Source organism: Corylus avellana, chromosome 6 (assembly GCF_965113065.1).
Source record: "Corylus avellana chromosome 6, dhCorAvel1.hap1.2, whole genome shotgun sequence".
NCBI lineage: Eukaryota > Viridiplantae > Streptophyta > Magnoliopsida > Fagales > Betulaceae > Corylus > Corylus avellana.
This window is the reverse complement of record NC_142495.1, coordinates 19335117-19349962: the sequence shown is the minus strand read 5'-3', so window position 1 is coordinate 19349962 and position 14846 is coordinate 19335117. Positions and strand designations below refer to the sequence as shown.

Here is a 14846-nt window from a genome sequence, read left to right as displayed (position 1 = left end):
GAGCCATTAGAGAAAGCTGTATGGTTGACGTGACTGGTAGGAAAACATGGTGTTATGTCTAAACCAAGTCATATGCTCAAGTTCAAGAGGTGCTTGGACTTGAGTGTCACTCGTGGATTGTGATTACCCTTAAAGGCAATGGGTGGAGGCATACTAAGAGGTGAATGTTGCGACTTGTTGAGATTCAAGTCAAGCTGGAGATTATTAAACGTGGATGCCTTCAAGTCATCAAATTAGTAGGACCCACTCTTTGCTTTTTCCTCTTGGTTCCGAAGACAAGTCCATATTCTACTTGGAGTTGGAATGCTACACTTTTTTTTGTTGAAGTCCTACACAAAGTTGGACTTGGATTTCCTACTTTAGCTAACTTATGCTTCTATAAAAGAGAGAGCCTTTCTTTGGTTGAAAGTGTGCAAAACGTAAGCACTAGTGAAGCACAAAAGGGAGTGCTGCATAACTTGTGGTTCCAACTTCAATTTTGGGCTGTTTTTCTTCTTGGTTTTTCTTAGCCATGCCGAACAAAGATTAAAAGGGATTGGTGCACTTTGAAGAAAAACAAAAAAGAAAGAGTTGCTTCATGATAGAGAAATAGAGAAAAACAAAGTCACCATCTGTTCCGATAAAAGAAGTGTTTGTACTTTTGTCTTTTGTATTCTATTTTGAGAATAATTTTTCTTGTGTGATAGTGAGATTTTGGTGTATTGATGCTTTGGGTTCTGGGTGATTTTCTCTCTACTATTTTGTATTCCAACTTTTGATAGTGAATTTTTTCTGGGTCGTGCCAGTGGATATAGGATTATTAAGGCAAACCACTTAAATTTTGATGTCGTGTGTGATTGCCTAATTTTTGTTATTCCGCGTTCTATTTAGGGTTAATAACCTTTTTGGTACCTGGGTTTTAATGTTTTTATTTCTTCCCCCCTAGGTTTTACAACATGACAAATCTAGTGCCTCAGATTTTGGAAAAAACCGAATCACCACCTCCATTAATTTCCGTCAATCTCCCACTAACGAAAGTCCACGTTATCGCCACGTAATCATGTAATATCGGGACACGTGTCCACCTTAAAAAAAAAAAACTAAACGGCAAATCCACGTTGATATAACATTAAACAAAAAAAGTGAAATAATTTGATATTTTTCCCCTATATCCCATTTTTCATGTCCATGTTTTCCCCCAAATTTTCTGCGATTGCAATTTAGGGTTGTTGGATTCTCGTGTTGGTCTGGGTTTAGCTTACACAGGCTATAACTCTTTCCTCAATCCTCTTCCTTGAACTTCAATCAAAAAGAATATCTTCCTCACTAGAGAGTATTCCTTCTACCTCAAACTTCAACTCCAAGAAAACTACTGACCACCTTATTCAACAATCATTGTTGTTGTCCCAATTCTTCAACCCTATCCAAGAAAACCTTTAACCTGTGTGAGAATCAAAGAGCTTGCAAGGAGATCAATGGCGTTCATGGACCACGCGTTCTCGATAACGGACAAGGACATAATGATGGAGACGTCTTACGCAGTGAACAACAGGCCTCCCATCAAGGAGATCGCTCTCACTATCGTGCTTCTCATCTTCAGTGCCGTCGGCATCATGAAATAGGGTATTAGATTGTGGATCTGCTTCATTCGTTTCATGCAAGATTAGTAGACAATGGAAATGATAAAATAAGAAAACTAGGAAATTGGCCACTCGATTTTGAGCTTAAAGCCCACTAATTTGGGTTTGATAAGAATTAATTGCTAAAAGGAAGAAAAGAAAAACAAAAATTGAGAGTTTTTGCAGCGAAACCGATAACAAAGCGAAGTAGTGCTTTTTGTGGAGGTTCTTGTGTAATTTTGATCTGTTGGGTTTGGAGCTCGTGGTCTAGCGTTCATGCTTTTATTGACCGCAAATGGAGAAGGAAGCTTCGGTTTGAAGAAGAAGGAGATCAAATTATTTCACTTGTTTTGTTTAATGTTATACCAACGTGGATATACCATTTAGTTTTTTTTTTTTTTTTAAGGTGGACACGTGTCACGATATTATGTGATTACATGGCAATGACGTGGACTTCCGTTAGTGGAGGATTGACGGAAATTAATGGAGGTGGTGATTCAGTCTTTTTCAAAATCTGAAATACTAGATTTATCATGTTTTAAAACTTAGGGGGTAAAAATAAAAACATTAAAATTCAGGTACCAAAAAGATTATTAACGTACCCTTCTTTTTATTTTTCGTATCTAACGGGTCTTGGGAAATTTTCATAACACAAACAACTTTTGACAGCAGGAGGATAAGGTGCAGCAAGTTTGAACGTGTAGATAGATGTTGTATTATTTAAATTCAAATTGCATTTATCTTTACTCAAGATCTGCTTGTATATCTCTATAAATGAGAGGCATCACAAAACATTTTATTTGGGATAGTTAGTACAAATAGAATAAGTTCTTATACTGAGCATCCTTTACTATATTTTGGCATCCATGTAGTCCTTCCCCTCAGAATCTCACTCCCATCTTCAAGTCGAAGCAAGTGATCAAGTTCAACCCATTCATCCTCTGCAGAGTGACTCGTACCTTTTCTGTTGACTGCAGAGAAAGATTGCAGCATGCTATCTCTCCCACACTCCTTTCGATACTCCAAAGTCATCGAAGAAAGCTTGTGACCCTCCAGCACCGAGCGAGGAGCACTCTAATAGGCAGCATCATTTTCCATTAATTGTTAAGAAAAGGATAAAAGAAATTAAACAAAGAAATATTTATATGCCTAATAGAATTAAGCATTGGATACTCTCTTCGCTTTTTATGAAAAAAATTAAAGAAAGAAAACAAAATAATCCAGCAAATCTCCTTCACGTACTCTCTTGGACATTCTTCCAATAAACTACTTATTAGGCTTTAATATCAATTCTCTACTGAAGCTTAGCAGTAAGAAAAGCAAATAGAGGCATGCAAAAGGATGTACCTCAAGAATCCAGCTGATGTATTTGACGTGGTTCACATGCTGATTGGCATCCAAATCATTCCATAAAGGCTGCAATGGTTGGGAAGAAAGAGTTTAATTTGTTTAAAAGATTGCTTGCTATATACAGAAAATACGCAATATATATATATTGAAGGAGACAGATTTTAAGTTGAAGATACTTACTGCTATACCTGTTCGGACATGATCTGCTCTATGGAGGTCCCATTGCACAAGTTTTCTCTTATCCTTGTTAATGATAGGGTCACAATTCAAAACATAAGGCTCTATCTCTGCCCATGCTTCTTTTTCTATAGATAATCTCCTTGTTTTTTTATTCATCATCAAAAACAGGCTGCGTATAGAAGAGATTAAAGAGTGACAAATGTGACAGAACAGTGAATATTAACCAATAATTCACGACAACAAGTGTCAACCTGGTTGCTTTAAGAATAGTTTCGCCTGTCTTGTAATCACGGACGAGCCAATCACGCTTTCCTGGTCTTGGTATCCAACTTTCGACTTGAACTACATCAGCCCTTCGGAGATTTCAATGGGTCGATCATGATTAATAGTATCAAAGCCAACATGTAGCGTTGGAGCACTTTGAGCATCTCATTCTCAAATTTATTCGGGTATTTGGTACAATAAAAAAATAATAGTTAACAGAAAATATTTTTTGTTTATCCGAAAAACTCACTTTAATTTTCATTTTTCAAATCATTTTTCACAAAAAATTGTAAACCATTTTTCAAGTTTAAGCATCACATTCTCAAATCTACAGACTCAATTAAAACGTTGCCGGACCCTGCTAGGACTTGACTGGGAGCCAGTCTGATCACAGCAATGTCCTAACCGGTCCCAGTCAAGTCCAACCGATGTCTAATTAATTGTAATTTTGAGGATGGAGATCTAATTAGGCTTTTCTTTGAATGGTGACTAGTAAAATGGCTTACCATGAAGGTTGGCGTTCGACCACAATCTGCAGCCGATATACGACCCATATCAGGTTCCTTCTAATCATCTCTGCTGTTAAACCAAAACTCTCTGCAGTACTTAGCCCCACACTCTTCAAGTGATTAAGTGATGATTCCTACAAGGACAAAAGCCAGGCAAGAAGGTTAAGGATTTCATTAGATATAATAACTTACAATATGCCTTATCAAAGAGACAGTCGTTAGAACCTGTAAATGATTCAATAAGGCCAATATTGAGACTTTGCCATTAGGGTCTAGCTCGTATGATCTGATCAAGAAGTTTTGTTGAAAAACAAGCCCACCCTGCGACAACTTTCCGCTAAATGAGTCAATAGTTTTATCAAGCTGCCTTGGTTTCCATTGAAGATGTTTTGGTCTATGTGCTGAACATATTGTGGGATTATTCTTTGAAGGGAATGCTGGTGGAAACACCTGCCTGAAGTATGTGGGGGCAGCCATAGACGTTAGCATGGTGAAGGGTGACAATACAGTACTACTTGTCTATCTGCAAGTATTGCGAAAAGGAATAAATATATAGAGAGAGTTCATAATGCTCCTTGTGCCCCTTGGTTGGAGTTGTGTCTCTATTAAGTACTATTAAATACTAGCGGTAGTCTCTTGATTTTCCTTAAGTTTAAGGGCACAAAACTTATTTTTTATTTTTCTATGAAAATATATTTCATAATAACTTTTTTCACATTTTCATATACCATTAAAATATTATATCTCTATAAAATACAAAATTTTTACCTACTCTCACTTTTTATCAAAACATTTTAATGCAATTCTCAATTAAAAATAAAAAGATGAAAAAATAGAGAAGAAATATTTATATTAAAATAATTTATGAAAAACTATTTTTAGTTTCTTACCCATTAAGAACAGAGAATCTGATATGCCTGGTTTTATATTTTTAAAAAATATTTTCTAAACATAAATTAAAAAATTAAAAAAAAAAAAAAAAAAAAAAAGAATGACGTATCCAGCATTGCATTGCTGCTAGTGCTCATCATCTAGAACAACATCGATTTTTTTTTTTTACAACCACCCCTAATTAAATGTCTAGATGATTTAGCTTTCTTGGTCAATGATACTTTTTCACTTCTTAAATGACAAGGTACTTTCTACTCAGCTACGTAGATTTTGTATTAATATATTTATTTATTTATATCCCTGGACACATATCACCAACCCACGCCACAACAACCAACCCAACACGGCAACACCACGTACATCAAAAATCAATCATGTTTCGCATCAAGTTCAGCTTTTTTCTCACCCTCAAATCTAGGGTGGTGGCTGCGAATTAAATACGGCGGCAAGAGAGATTGGGGATTCATTAGTAAGAGTAATTTTAGATAATCTATTTGTGTGTTTTATTATTAATGATGTGATTATTAAAATTATTATTATTATTATTATTATTTTGATATGCTCACACAAAGAAAGAGAAAGAAGAATTTGAACTAGTGACTTTCGTTTTATTAGGCGTGGTTCATAGCCGATTGAGCTATCCCTTGAGGACATAATTGATTATTATTGAATTTTGATCAAATTGTGATTTTAATAGTCACATCATTTTTATTAGAACACAAGTAGACCACCTAAAATTATTCTTAACAACCATGATAGGGGTGCGAAGGAGAGGGTGAGGCCAACAACTGAGATGTGGGCTTGAGAGGAGACTCATTCTTGACCACATATTCGGCCTTGTCTACAAGGCCACCCTCCCCTCCGACTAGTGCTTAATGGCTTCGGTAGTAGAGATGAGGGACAGATAAAGATGATAGAGAAAATATATTATAAATAAATAAATAAATAAAAATTCACGTACCTCTTAAACTATTATCCAATAGATAATGTTTTTTCAAACTTTCAATTGTAACAATATTCTTCCAAATTACCAAAATATTGTCAATGTCCCTCAAAACTATCAAAAAGATAAAAATGCTCATATAGATTTCTCAATAAGACAAAAATACCCATATAAATTCAAAAAATTAAAAAAAATAATTAATTAACTTAAAAAAATTAAAAAATAAATAAATAAAAAACGAAAAATTTTAATTTTTTTTAAATAAAATAAAATTTAACGAAAATTTTTAAATTTTTTTGAACTTTTATTAAAAAAAATTATATTATAAAATAAAAAATTAAAAAATTAAAAATTAAAAATAAAAATAAAATAAAATAAACGAAAATTTTCAATTCTTATGAAAAAAAAAAAATCGAAATTTTTTAATTTTTTAATTTTTAAATTTGGCCACTTTTTTCTTTTTAGTTTTAGGGTTTTTCTAGATGTTTTAGTTATTTTACTATAGGTAGTTTCGTCGCTGGAGGACATTGACGATGTGTTAAAAGTTCGGAAGAATATTATCAATTTGGTGATAATTTGAGGGAGGTACATCGACTTTACAAAAAAACAAAATGAAACATTTTGCTATAATAATATGGGATAAATACAAAATAAGTCCAAGTGCATGGCCCAAATTACAAATCATTTCTTGTAGTATAAAAAGTAATTCAAAAGTTGTCAAAAATTCCGTCAAAATAGTTGATGAATTCCATTAGTTTGCCAAGTCAGACTCATTCTTAACGAATTTTTTGTTTTCTCCATCTACAATCATCATCCTGCCTCAGACTCTCCGTCTCCAAGACATTTTTTTTTCTGCTTCGTCTCTCTCTGAAGGTTACATGGGTAAGAGATGCAAAAACGATTCTTATGAGCGTGTGATTGCGTAAGTTATGTATATTCTTGTGATTTCGTCCATATCTGAGTTGTCCGATCGATCGACGCCTTGGGTACCACCATGCCTACCCAAATAACACCCACTGAAAAAGAAGAAGAAAAAAAAAAATTAACACAAGCTGACAAGGTATTTGGTTCCTATTTTCAATCTACTTCCTTGTAATTTTTTCCAAATCCAAATGCTTGAAATTATTTAAATGTATGAAACAGAATTTCCATTGGTGCGAGCTCTTGGCAACCACAAAGATGTCACAGGGGAGGGGTAAATATGGTAGGGCCAAAATAGGGGTAGTTATAAATTGCCCGCTAATTACTCTAACTATCTAACCGCTTTTGAATGCAATTAAAACTGTTTTTGGATTTGAAAACCTGCTGAAACTGCCAGCACTTAAGTAGTTAGGAAATTTTACTAATCGCCTAGGCAAGTACGGTAAGCAATTTTAGCTAATAACTGCATCGTAATTGCCTTTTCACCCCTAAAATCTTGTTGTTAGGCCACCTTTGACCTGAAGCGGCGACATATACAATTTTTTTATAAAAATAAATAAATACTTTTTAAAGTTTTAAAATTTTATATATTTATATTTTTTTATTAAGAGTCAAATGTATTATCATTTTATTGATGCTTAGATTTTATTTGTTGAAGTTAACTTTTAAATTTTAGAAAAATGCTACAGGCCAATATTTTACTCATATTTCGTCCTTATTTACTTGGAATAAATTATTAAATTTGTGAACTTATGTAGATTCACATATAATAGACTCTATAAATTTAATAGTTGATATATTAAATTTATAAAAAAATATAAATCAAATACAAATAACTTGTGGATCCTTAACATTTCTAGTAAATTTTATTAGTTGATGGAACGTTTCAATCTAGTCGTCATGGTAGGTGCCATCTATATTTCACTTTATTACTTCAAAATGGAACCTAGTGCCGCTCAGAGATAAAGAAAAGATTAAAAGCAAGCCTGGCCCATTCCCATTGTAGAGATGGGATTTGTGGGGACGGAGAATCAAAGAATCAATTAATACTTATTTCCCACATTTAATTGGCCTAACTTTTTTACAAATATGACAACGTCCTAGCCTACCTTGTATCAAATAAAGCCAACAGCTTTAACACACACCGCTCATTAATATTAAACTCAAATATGGCAACGTAGCAATTAGGGCATATGCAATTCAGGCATGTATGGTCGATTTGGGTTCTTACATAACTTATTTAATTAAAGAGGTTAAATTTTTTATCCTAATTTTTTAATTTTGTATTGTATTCGTGTCGAATTCGTAAGTTATGTTAAAAATTGCCAACCATATGTCGCATAACTAGTTCGAGTCGTATCGATGTATAAATATAAAACTGTATAAGTTTACCATAACTTAACCCCTTTATTTAAAAGGGTTAGACTTTTCAACTTTAATTATTTAATTTTATATAAAATTAGTATAAATTTGTGGATGGTATAAAATATTGCGGATTGAAATCCCCTCAAATTACTAAAAATTGAAGAAGATCTAAATCCCCTATGAACTACGTCTTAGTCGAGTTGCTCAAATATTATTGGGAAAATATTATAATTAGGGGTAATGATATAGAGCATGCCTAGCGCTGTTGATGCACGCCAAGCATAAATTTTTATTATTATTATTATTTTATTATTTTCATTTTTAAAAAAAAAAAAAATTTATGACCAGCATGATGCACGCCGGGCGTGCTCTATATCATTACCCTATAATTAGTAATTAGGGCCAAAAACAAAATGGTTGGAGCCAATTATAACATTCTCTCGGATTGCCTGCCATGCCTTAACAGGTAGTCCCCCTACCCAGGTAGTCCCCCTACCCTACCGTTCCAGTGGTACAGGGCACCTTACGGAAGCTTAAAATGCTGATACCTCACCTAATACATTTTAAGAGGAAAAAAAAACAAAACACCGGATAACAACCAACTAGAAAAGAAGCGGGGGTATAGGCCAGAGAGAGAGAAATTACCGGTGGAGGAGAACCATTTTCCGCCGGAACCAAAAAAACACACCAACAGACACAATTCGAGAATTCACAAAGAAACTATATCAAGAATTATTGCAAATCAAGAATCACATTAAAAAAAAATAAAAATAAAAATAAAAAAGTTAAAAAAAAAAAAAAAAAGTTAAAAGAATAGAAATAAAAGAAATGGTTAAATACTTAATACCCCTGAGGTTTGGAAACTTTATTTTTATCCTCCTGGAATTTCATTTTTATCACAAGACCCCCTTAGGGTTTTGATAAAGGACCAAGTTAGTAAATCCGTTAGTTGACCGTTAGGACTGACACGTGGATCAATCAGATGTTGACACGTGGCACCTATTTAATTTTTTTAAAAATTAAAAAAATGTATTTTTTTTTTTAAAAAAAAATGAAAAAATTAGGGATGGCCGAGCCACCCCCTTGGCCATTTGGGTGGCTCGGCCACCCCCTTTGGCCATGGGAGGTGGCCAAAGGGGGTGGCTCGGTACAAGGAACTGACGGAATGTAAAATCATGGATACCTTGGTAACTGAAAAATCAGCCCAAATTCTATTGCCACCGAGTAACTCCCCCCCAATAGCAGCAGTTTCTCTTGCCTTCAAGGTGATCCATGACTAAAGAATTATAAAAAGTGTCGGTACAAGGAACTGACGGAATGTATCACAAATTTAATTATTTTTAATTGTACTTTTCCCAAGCTAACTTGACCTGTAGTCATTTTACCATTCTCATATAACTTGCAAAGGTGCCAACCAACAAGAACCATTGCTTGAATATTACCCAGCATTTGAACAAGTTTCTGTTGATTGATTTGCACGCCAGGCATTGCAGACCCACGCAAGTCGCAAAGCCGGGATCTTGCCGGGGGTCTACTATACCCACACTGGGTCGCGGCCCTAAGACCCGCCGCTGTGAGCCTGCCTGGGTCAACAGTCTCTCCCCTCTCCTTCTCTCACACCGTAGACCCAGCCATGAGATTCTGTGGATCTTGAAGCTAATAATCTAATGTTTACATCTTAGATAATTTATGTGTAATGTTTGTGCTCCAGCTAACGTGTCTCTCTTCCATTGGAGGGCATAAAACCCCTCGGAAGTTATGCTCTAATCCTGTAAAATTCATTATAAATACAAGTAAAGCTAAAGTAGTCCTCATTGAGGCATTACAAACAATTTGTACATTTATAATACATGCTGCACTGGCAACCAATCTATCATCTTTCGACGTTTTTAGCAAAGAACCTCCAACTTCAATTCGAGTTCCAGGTCCAAAGACCATACAAGTAAATCAACCAAAATTAGTGATACCGGACAGAAAAGGAGATGGAAAACAAGTACACAAATTCACACTCAAATGATAAATAGAAGTTCACCACTCAAGAGATAACACCAAAGGGATATAGAATATCACCACCTAGAGGATTATAACAAGGGATACAGAGCTAGAACACTCACCACTCTAAGGCTCACACCAAAGAGATACAGACATACAAGGAGAACTCTCTTCTCAAAAGCCAAAGGCTGGTTTTTTAACACAATACTCTAGTCTCACCTACACTTGCACACACAAGTATTATATAAGCTAAGAACAGCCCTCTAAGCATAGGATAAGCATCTAATGAAGTTAAACAAGTAATAATGGCAGAAAACAATCATTAATTTATAGGGCAGCAGACAAGGGGACAAACAGCCACCTTAATGCATATTCCCGAGAAGGCTGACCACTCCACTTTAAACGGTCATAACTTTTGGCACGCAACTCCAAATGATCTGAAGATAAGATTCTGAACTTCAAGTTAGACCTAAGCATGTGTTCAAAATGATGAAGTAATGGATGGGTATGATGTTTTTGAACTCAGTAGAACTCTCTAGACTGCATCAGGATTTCTTCAATTTGGGCATTGGCATTCTGTTAGGCTTGTGGACTTATTTGGACTAAAGCTTGGGAAATTGTTAATGGACTCTTGCTAGACACACCCGTGTCATACTCCCCCAGTTGATGAGGACTTGCCCTCAAGTCCGTGGTCTCTTTGATTTCTTCATATGGTGCTAAGTCATATACATTAAAAATGGCAAATACACCATACTCTCCAGGGAGATCAATCTTGTAAGCATTTTCTCCAATGCGTTGGAGCACTTTGAAAGGACCATCTGCTCATGGTAGGAGCTTAGATCGCCGTTTTGCTGGAAAACGTTCTTTTTGAAGATGAATCCATTCCAAATCTCCTTCTTTGAAAACCATTGGCTTTCTATGCTTATTGGCCTGTGTTCGATACTTCTCATTTTGCTTCTCAATATGACCTCAAATCTGCTCATGCAACTTCTTGATTCCCTTGGCTCGTTCATCAACATTGCCACTAAATTGAATGGTTGTAGGAATTTGATCCAAATCAAGAGGACTAATGGGTTTTAGGCCATAGACAGCTTCAAAAGGACTACAACTAGTGGTTTGACTAGTAGACCTATTATAGGCAAATTTAGCTTGGGCAAGGAGGAGATCACAATCACGGATGTTCTTTCCCACAAAACTCCTCAAGAGGTTTCCCAAACTTCGATTAACAACTTCAGTTTGACCATCTGTTGGGGATGGTATGCAGAGCTAAACAGGAGGATAGTTCCAAGCATTCACCAAAGTGTACGTCAAAAATGACCAACAAACTTGGAATCATGATCAGAAGTGATCGTTTTGGGAATGCCATGAAGCTTGACTATCTCCCTGAAATACAAATCAGCAACATGAGATGCATCAAGAGTTTTGTTGCAAAGGACAAAATGGGCCATCTTTGAGAATCGATCAACCACCACCATAATGGAATCTTTGTTCCTTTGGGTTCTGGGTAAACCCACAACAAAGTCAAGACTAATATCATCCCATAGGGCAGCATTTGGAATAGGCAATTGGATATATAGTCGGTGTTCTGTTTGCAACTCTTTGCGAGTTGGCAACTTTCACATTGCTTCACATGCCGCACAACATCTCATACCATCTTGGGCCGAATGAAATTCTTTAGTACAAGAGCTAAAGTTTTGTCTCTGCAAAAATGACCAGTAAGACCTCCTCTCTTAATGAACATTGGGGAATGTATAAATGGTTGTTTTTGAAAAGAAAACCATCTTGTAGCAAGAAATGGTTGTTAGGACCATTAGAACATTCCTTCCAAGCCTAGCCAAAATCAGGATCATCTTTGTAAAGTTGTTTGACAACTTCAAAACCCACAACCTGCACTTGCATGGTATTAAGTAAAGAGTGTCTTCAACTTCAAGCATCAGCAACTTGATTGAGTTTACCTGCCTTGTGCTTGATTGAGAATGAAAAAGATTGCAAAAACTCACTCCATTTTGCATGTCGTGTGTTGAGCTTCTGCTAGCTATTCAAGTACTTCAAAGCTTCATGGTTAGAATGAAGTATAAATTCTTCGGAGAGTAGATAATGACTGATAAGTGTCAAATATTGCATATTTGGACCCCTTTATTTACATTAGTTAATCCTTTAGCTGTGTCGTTATTTAATATTTTGTGTTAGTTTTGTGTTTTTAGTATTTTGTAGGTCATTGAAGAAAAACTACAGCTTTAAAGGGAAAAATGCGAAGTTTGGAAGAAAGCATACTTTGAGAAGACCTAGATGATGTGGTTAAGTCTAACCAAATCCAAGAAAAGGTTAAATCAGATTAAAGTTCAGATTGGATAAGATTTCGGATCGGATTCAAATTCAGATTCTGCACACGTCTTAGTATTTTGACCATAACTCTCCGTTCAAATATCTGATTGAAGTGATTCAAACGGCATTAGAAAGCTAGCTCAAAATACTACAATTTGTTGTGAAATAGAATTTTCGTAATTCGGACGGGTTTTATGTCAAAATCGCCCCGCAATTAAGAGACACAAATTTGGACGAATCCTAGTCCGATTTCAGACTTCTATTTTGACTGGGAGACAGACTTCCGAATTATCTAGGTTTACTTGGGCTTCTAGGATTTCCCTAAGCCTATAAATAGACTTCTTTGCATTCAAGAAAATATACACAATCCCAGAGAGCAAAATTCTTTTGTTTAGTTTTTCTTTAGGTTTAGGTTTAGGTTTAGATTTTATTTTTATGTGGAGCTAAATTCCCAACTAAGGTTGGGGATGAAGCCTCACCGATGAAGAACAACATCACTTTTATGTAAGTTTTTATTATTCTGATTTTATTGGGTTTTATATTTCAATTGTTTTACTTCTAATCAATTGTGTGGAGTAATTCTTGGATATCTCTTGTAATTCAAGGATACATGTGATGATTTGAGATAATTTCATATGATTGATTGCTTGGCTTTTAACTCATAAAAATTGGATATCCCTTGTGATTTGTTCTACGGATACATCTGGTGTTTCAATTGAATTTGGATTCCTTGTGTGATTTGGTCAATGAATGGATACATGGGATGGTTTTGATTAATTCTTTGAAGCATAGTAAAACATATCTATGATTTAATTTGTGAGAACTTCGGATTAATATTGATAAACATAAAGTATGTTGTTATGATTTGGTGAGTGTGAATTCCCAAACCTTAGTACCTTTATCCTTAGATTTACTTATTTTATTTAGTTTATGTTTATCCTTTAATTTTCAAAACTCAAAAATCAAAACCCTTTTGGAACTAGATTAGGATTTAATTAGTTTAGATATAAATTGTTCTTTCAAAAATACAATTCTCTGTGGGATCGACCTCGCACTTGCAATCCATTAAACTACAATTGATTCGTGCACTTGCGAGTTAAATAAATTTGCACAATAAGTTTTTGGCGCCGTTGCCGGGGAATTGTTCAATTTTTGAAACCAATTTATTTCTAAATTAGTTTTATTCTTCTACTAGTTATAATTAGGATTTTATTTTTCAGCAATTTGTTTTGTTTTATTCGTAGTACTTAAAAAAAAAAAAAAAAAAAAAAAAAAAAAAAAAAAAAGATTTTTCTTGTTGCTTTTTGTTTTGTTTGGCTTGTTTTACAGTTCTGCTGCAGCACCTTCCGTACATCAGCGCGATCGAGCGCACTCATAGCAAAAGCAGCAGTTCCGTAGATCTTTGCCAAAAATTTATTTTTGGTCCTTTTTGTGAGTTTTTAAATTTTCATTTTCATTTTTTTTTATTGTGTTAGCTGTTCTTTTAGTTTATTTTATTTATAAAAAAAAAATTTGTTTAATATTTTATGTGGGATATCTGCATGCTAAAAAGTGAGGGGAAGCATGAATTTTCATTTTAATGATTTTAATGCATCTCCTAGTTATAGGACATCAGCTCCTACCAACTATCCTCAAAATTTTTACCCACATAAACCATGTTCATTTTGTTTCAATCCTTATCATGAGGAAAACAATTGTCCAGATCTGCGAGCTGAGCTCGATGACTTATGGGACAAATTATACCAAATCAGAGCAGCTAGATCTAACTTTTCATATGAACAAATGAACACTAGTTTCTCCAGCCTGGGGTTTGATTCAAATTTCAATTGTTATAACTCGGACTGGAGCAACCAATCTGGTTTCTCATGGTCAGCTCAAGCTACAAGAAATTATGCTCACCAATTTGATGAATTGCACCATTTAGAATATCCGCAGTTCGATCAGCAACCTCAACCTCCCATTTATCAGTCTACCACTCAAGCGCCACAGCCTGCACCACAGTCATCATTGGAAGCCATGATGAAAACACTAATAGAAAAAGTCGACCAGTCCAACTCCCAAGCTATACAAGAGCTCAAGAATTCCAACTCCCAAGCTATACAAGAGCTAAAAGGTTTTACCAATCAAGCTGTACAGGAGCTGAGGAATTCCAACATGGCTAATGGTAGAGACATACAAGAACTTAAGCAGGCCATGACCAAGATAGAAGGACAGATCGGTCATCTAGTTGCTGACTTCAACAGAATAGAGGAAGAAGAGCTTCAAAGTCAGCTGATGGCTGAAAGACACTACATGATGGATGAGGATGATTCTGAAAATTCTTATCATGAGCATGCCCAAGTCACCATCACACTTGAGAGTGAGGAAATTGTGGATAACAAAGAGGAGGAAGAGAAAGATGAGCAAGTTGAGCACTTTGAGCAAGTTGAGCACCATGAAAATGGTGAACTCCCAATGGATCCTAATCTGCCCAGTGACATGGAAGTGAGTACTGAAGCTCCTGCCAGC

General features: G+C 35.2%; 1 protein-coding gene across 1 annotated transcript; it reads right to left on the bottom strand.

Moving 5' to 3' along the window:
- Positions 1-2357: 2357 nt before the first annotated feature.
- Positions 2358-4390, bottom strand: LOC132188490 (palmitoyl-acyl carrier protein thioesterase, chloroplastic-like). Its single transcript, XM_059602966.2, has 6 exons — positions 4127-4390; positions 3899-4035; positions 3380-3481; positions 3129-3297; positions 2946-3014; positions 2358-2672 (listed from the first exon to the last, which is right to left on the bottom strand). The coding sequence occupies exons 1-6, from the start codon at positions 4388-4390 to the stop codon at positions 2430-2432; spliced, it is 984 nt and encodes a 327-aa protein (XP_059458949.2). The 3' UTR covers positions 2358-2429.
- Between the last annotated feature and the right edge of the window lie 10456 nt (positions 4391-14846).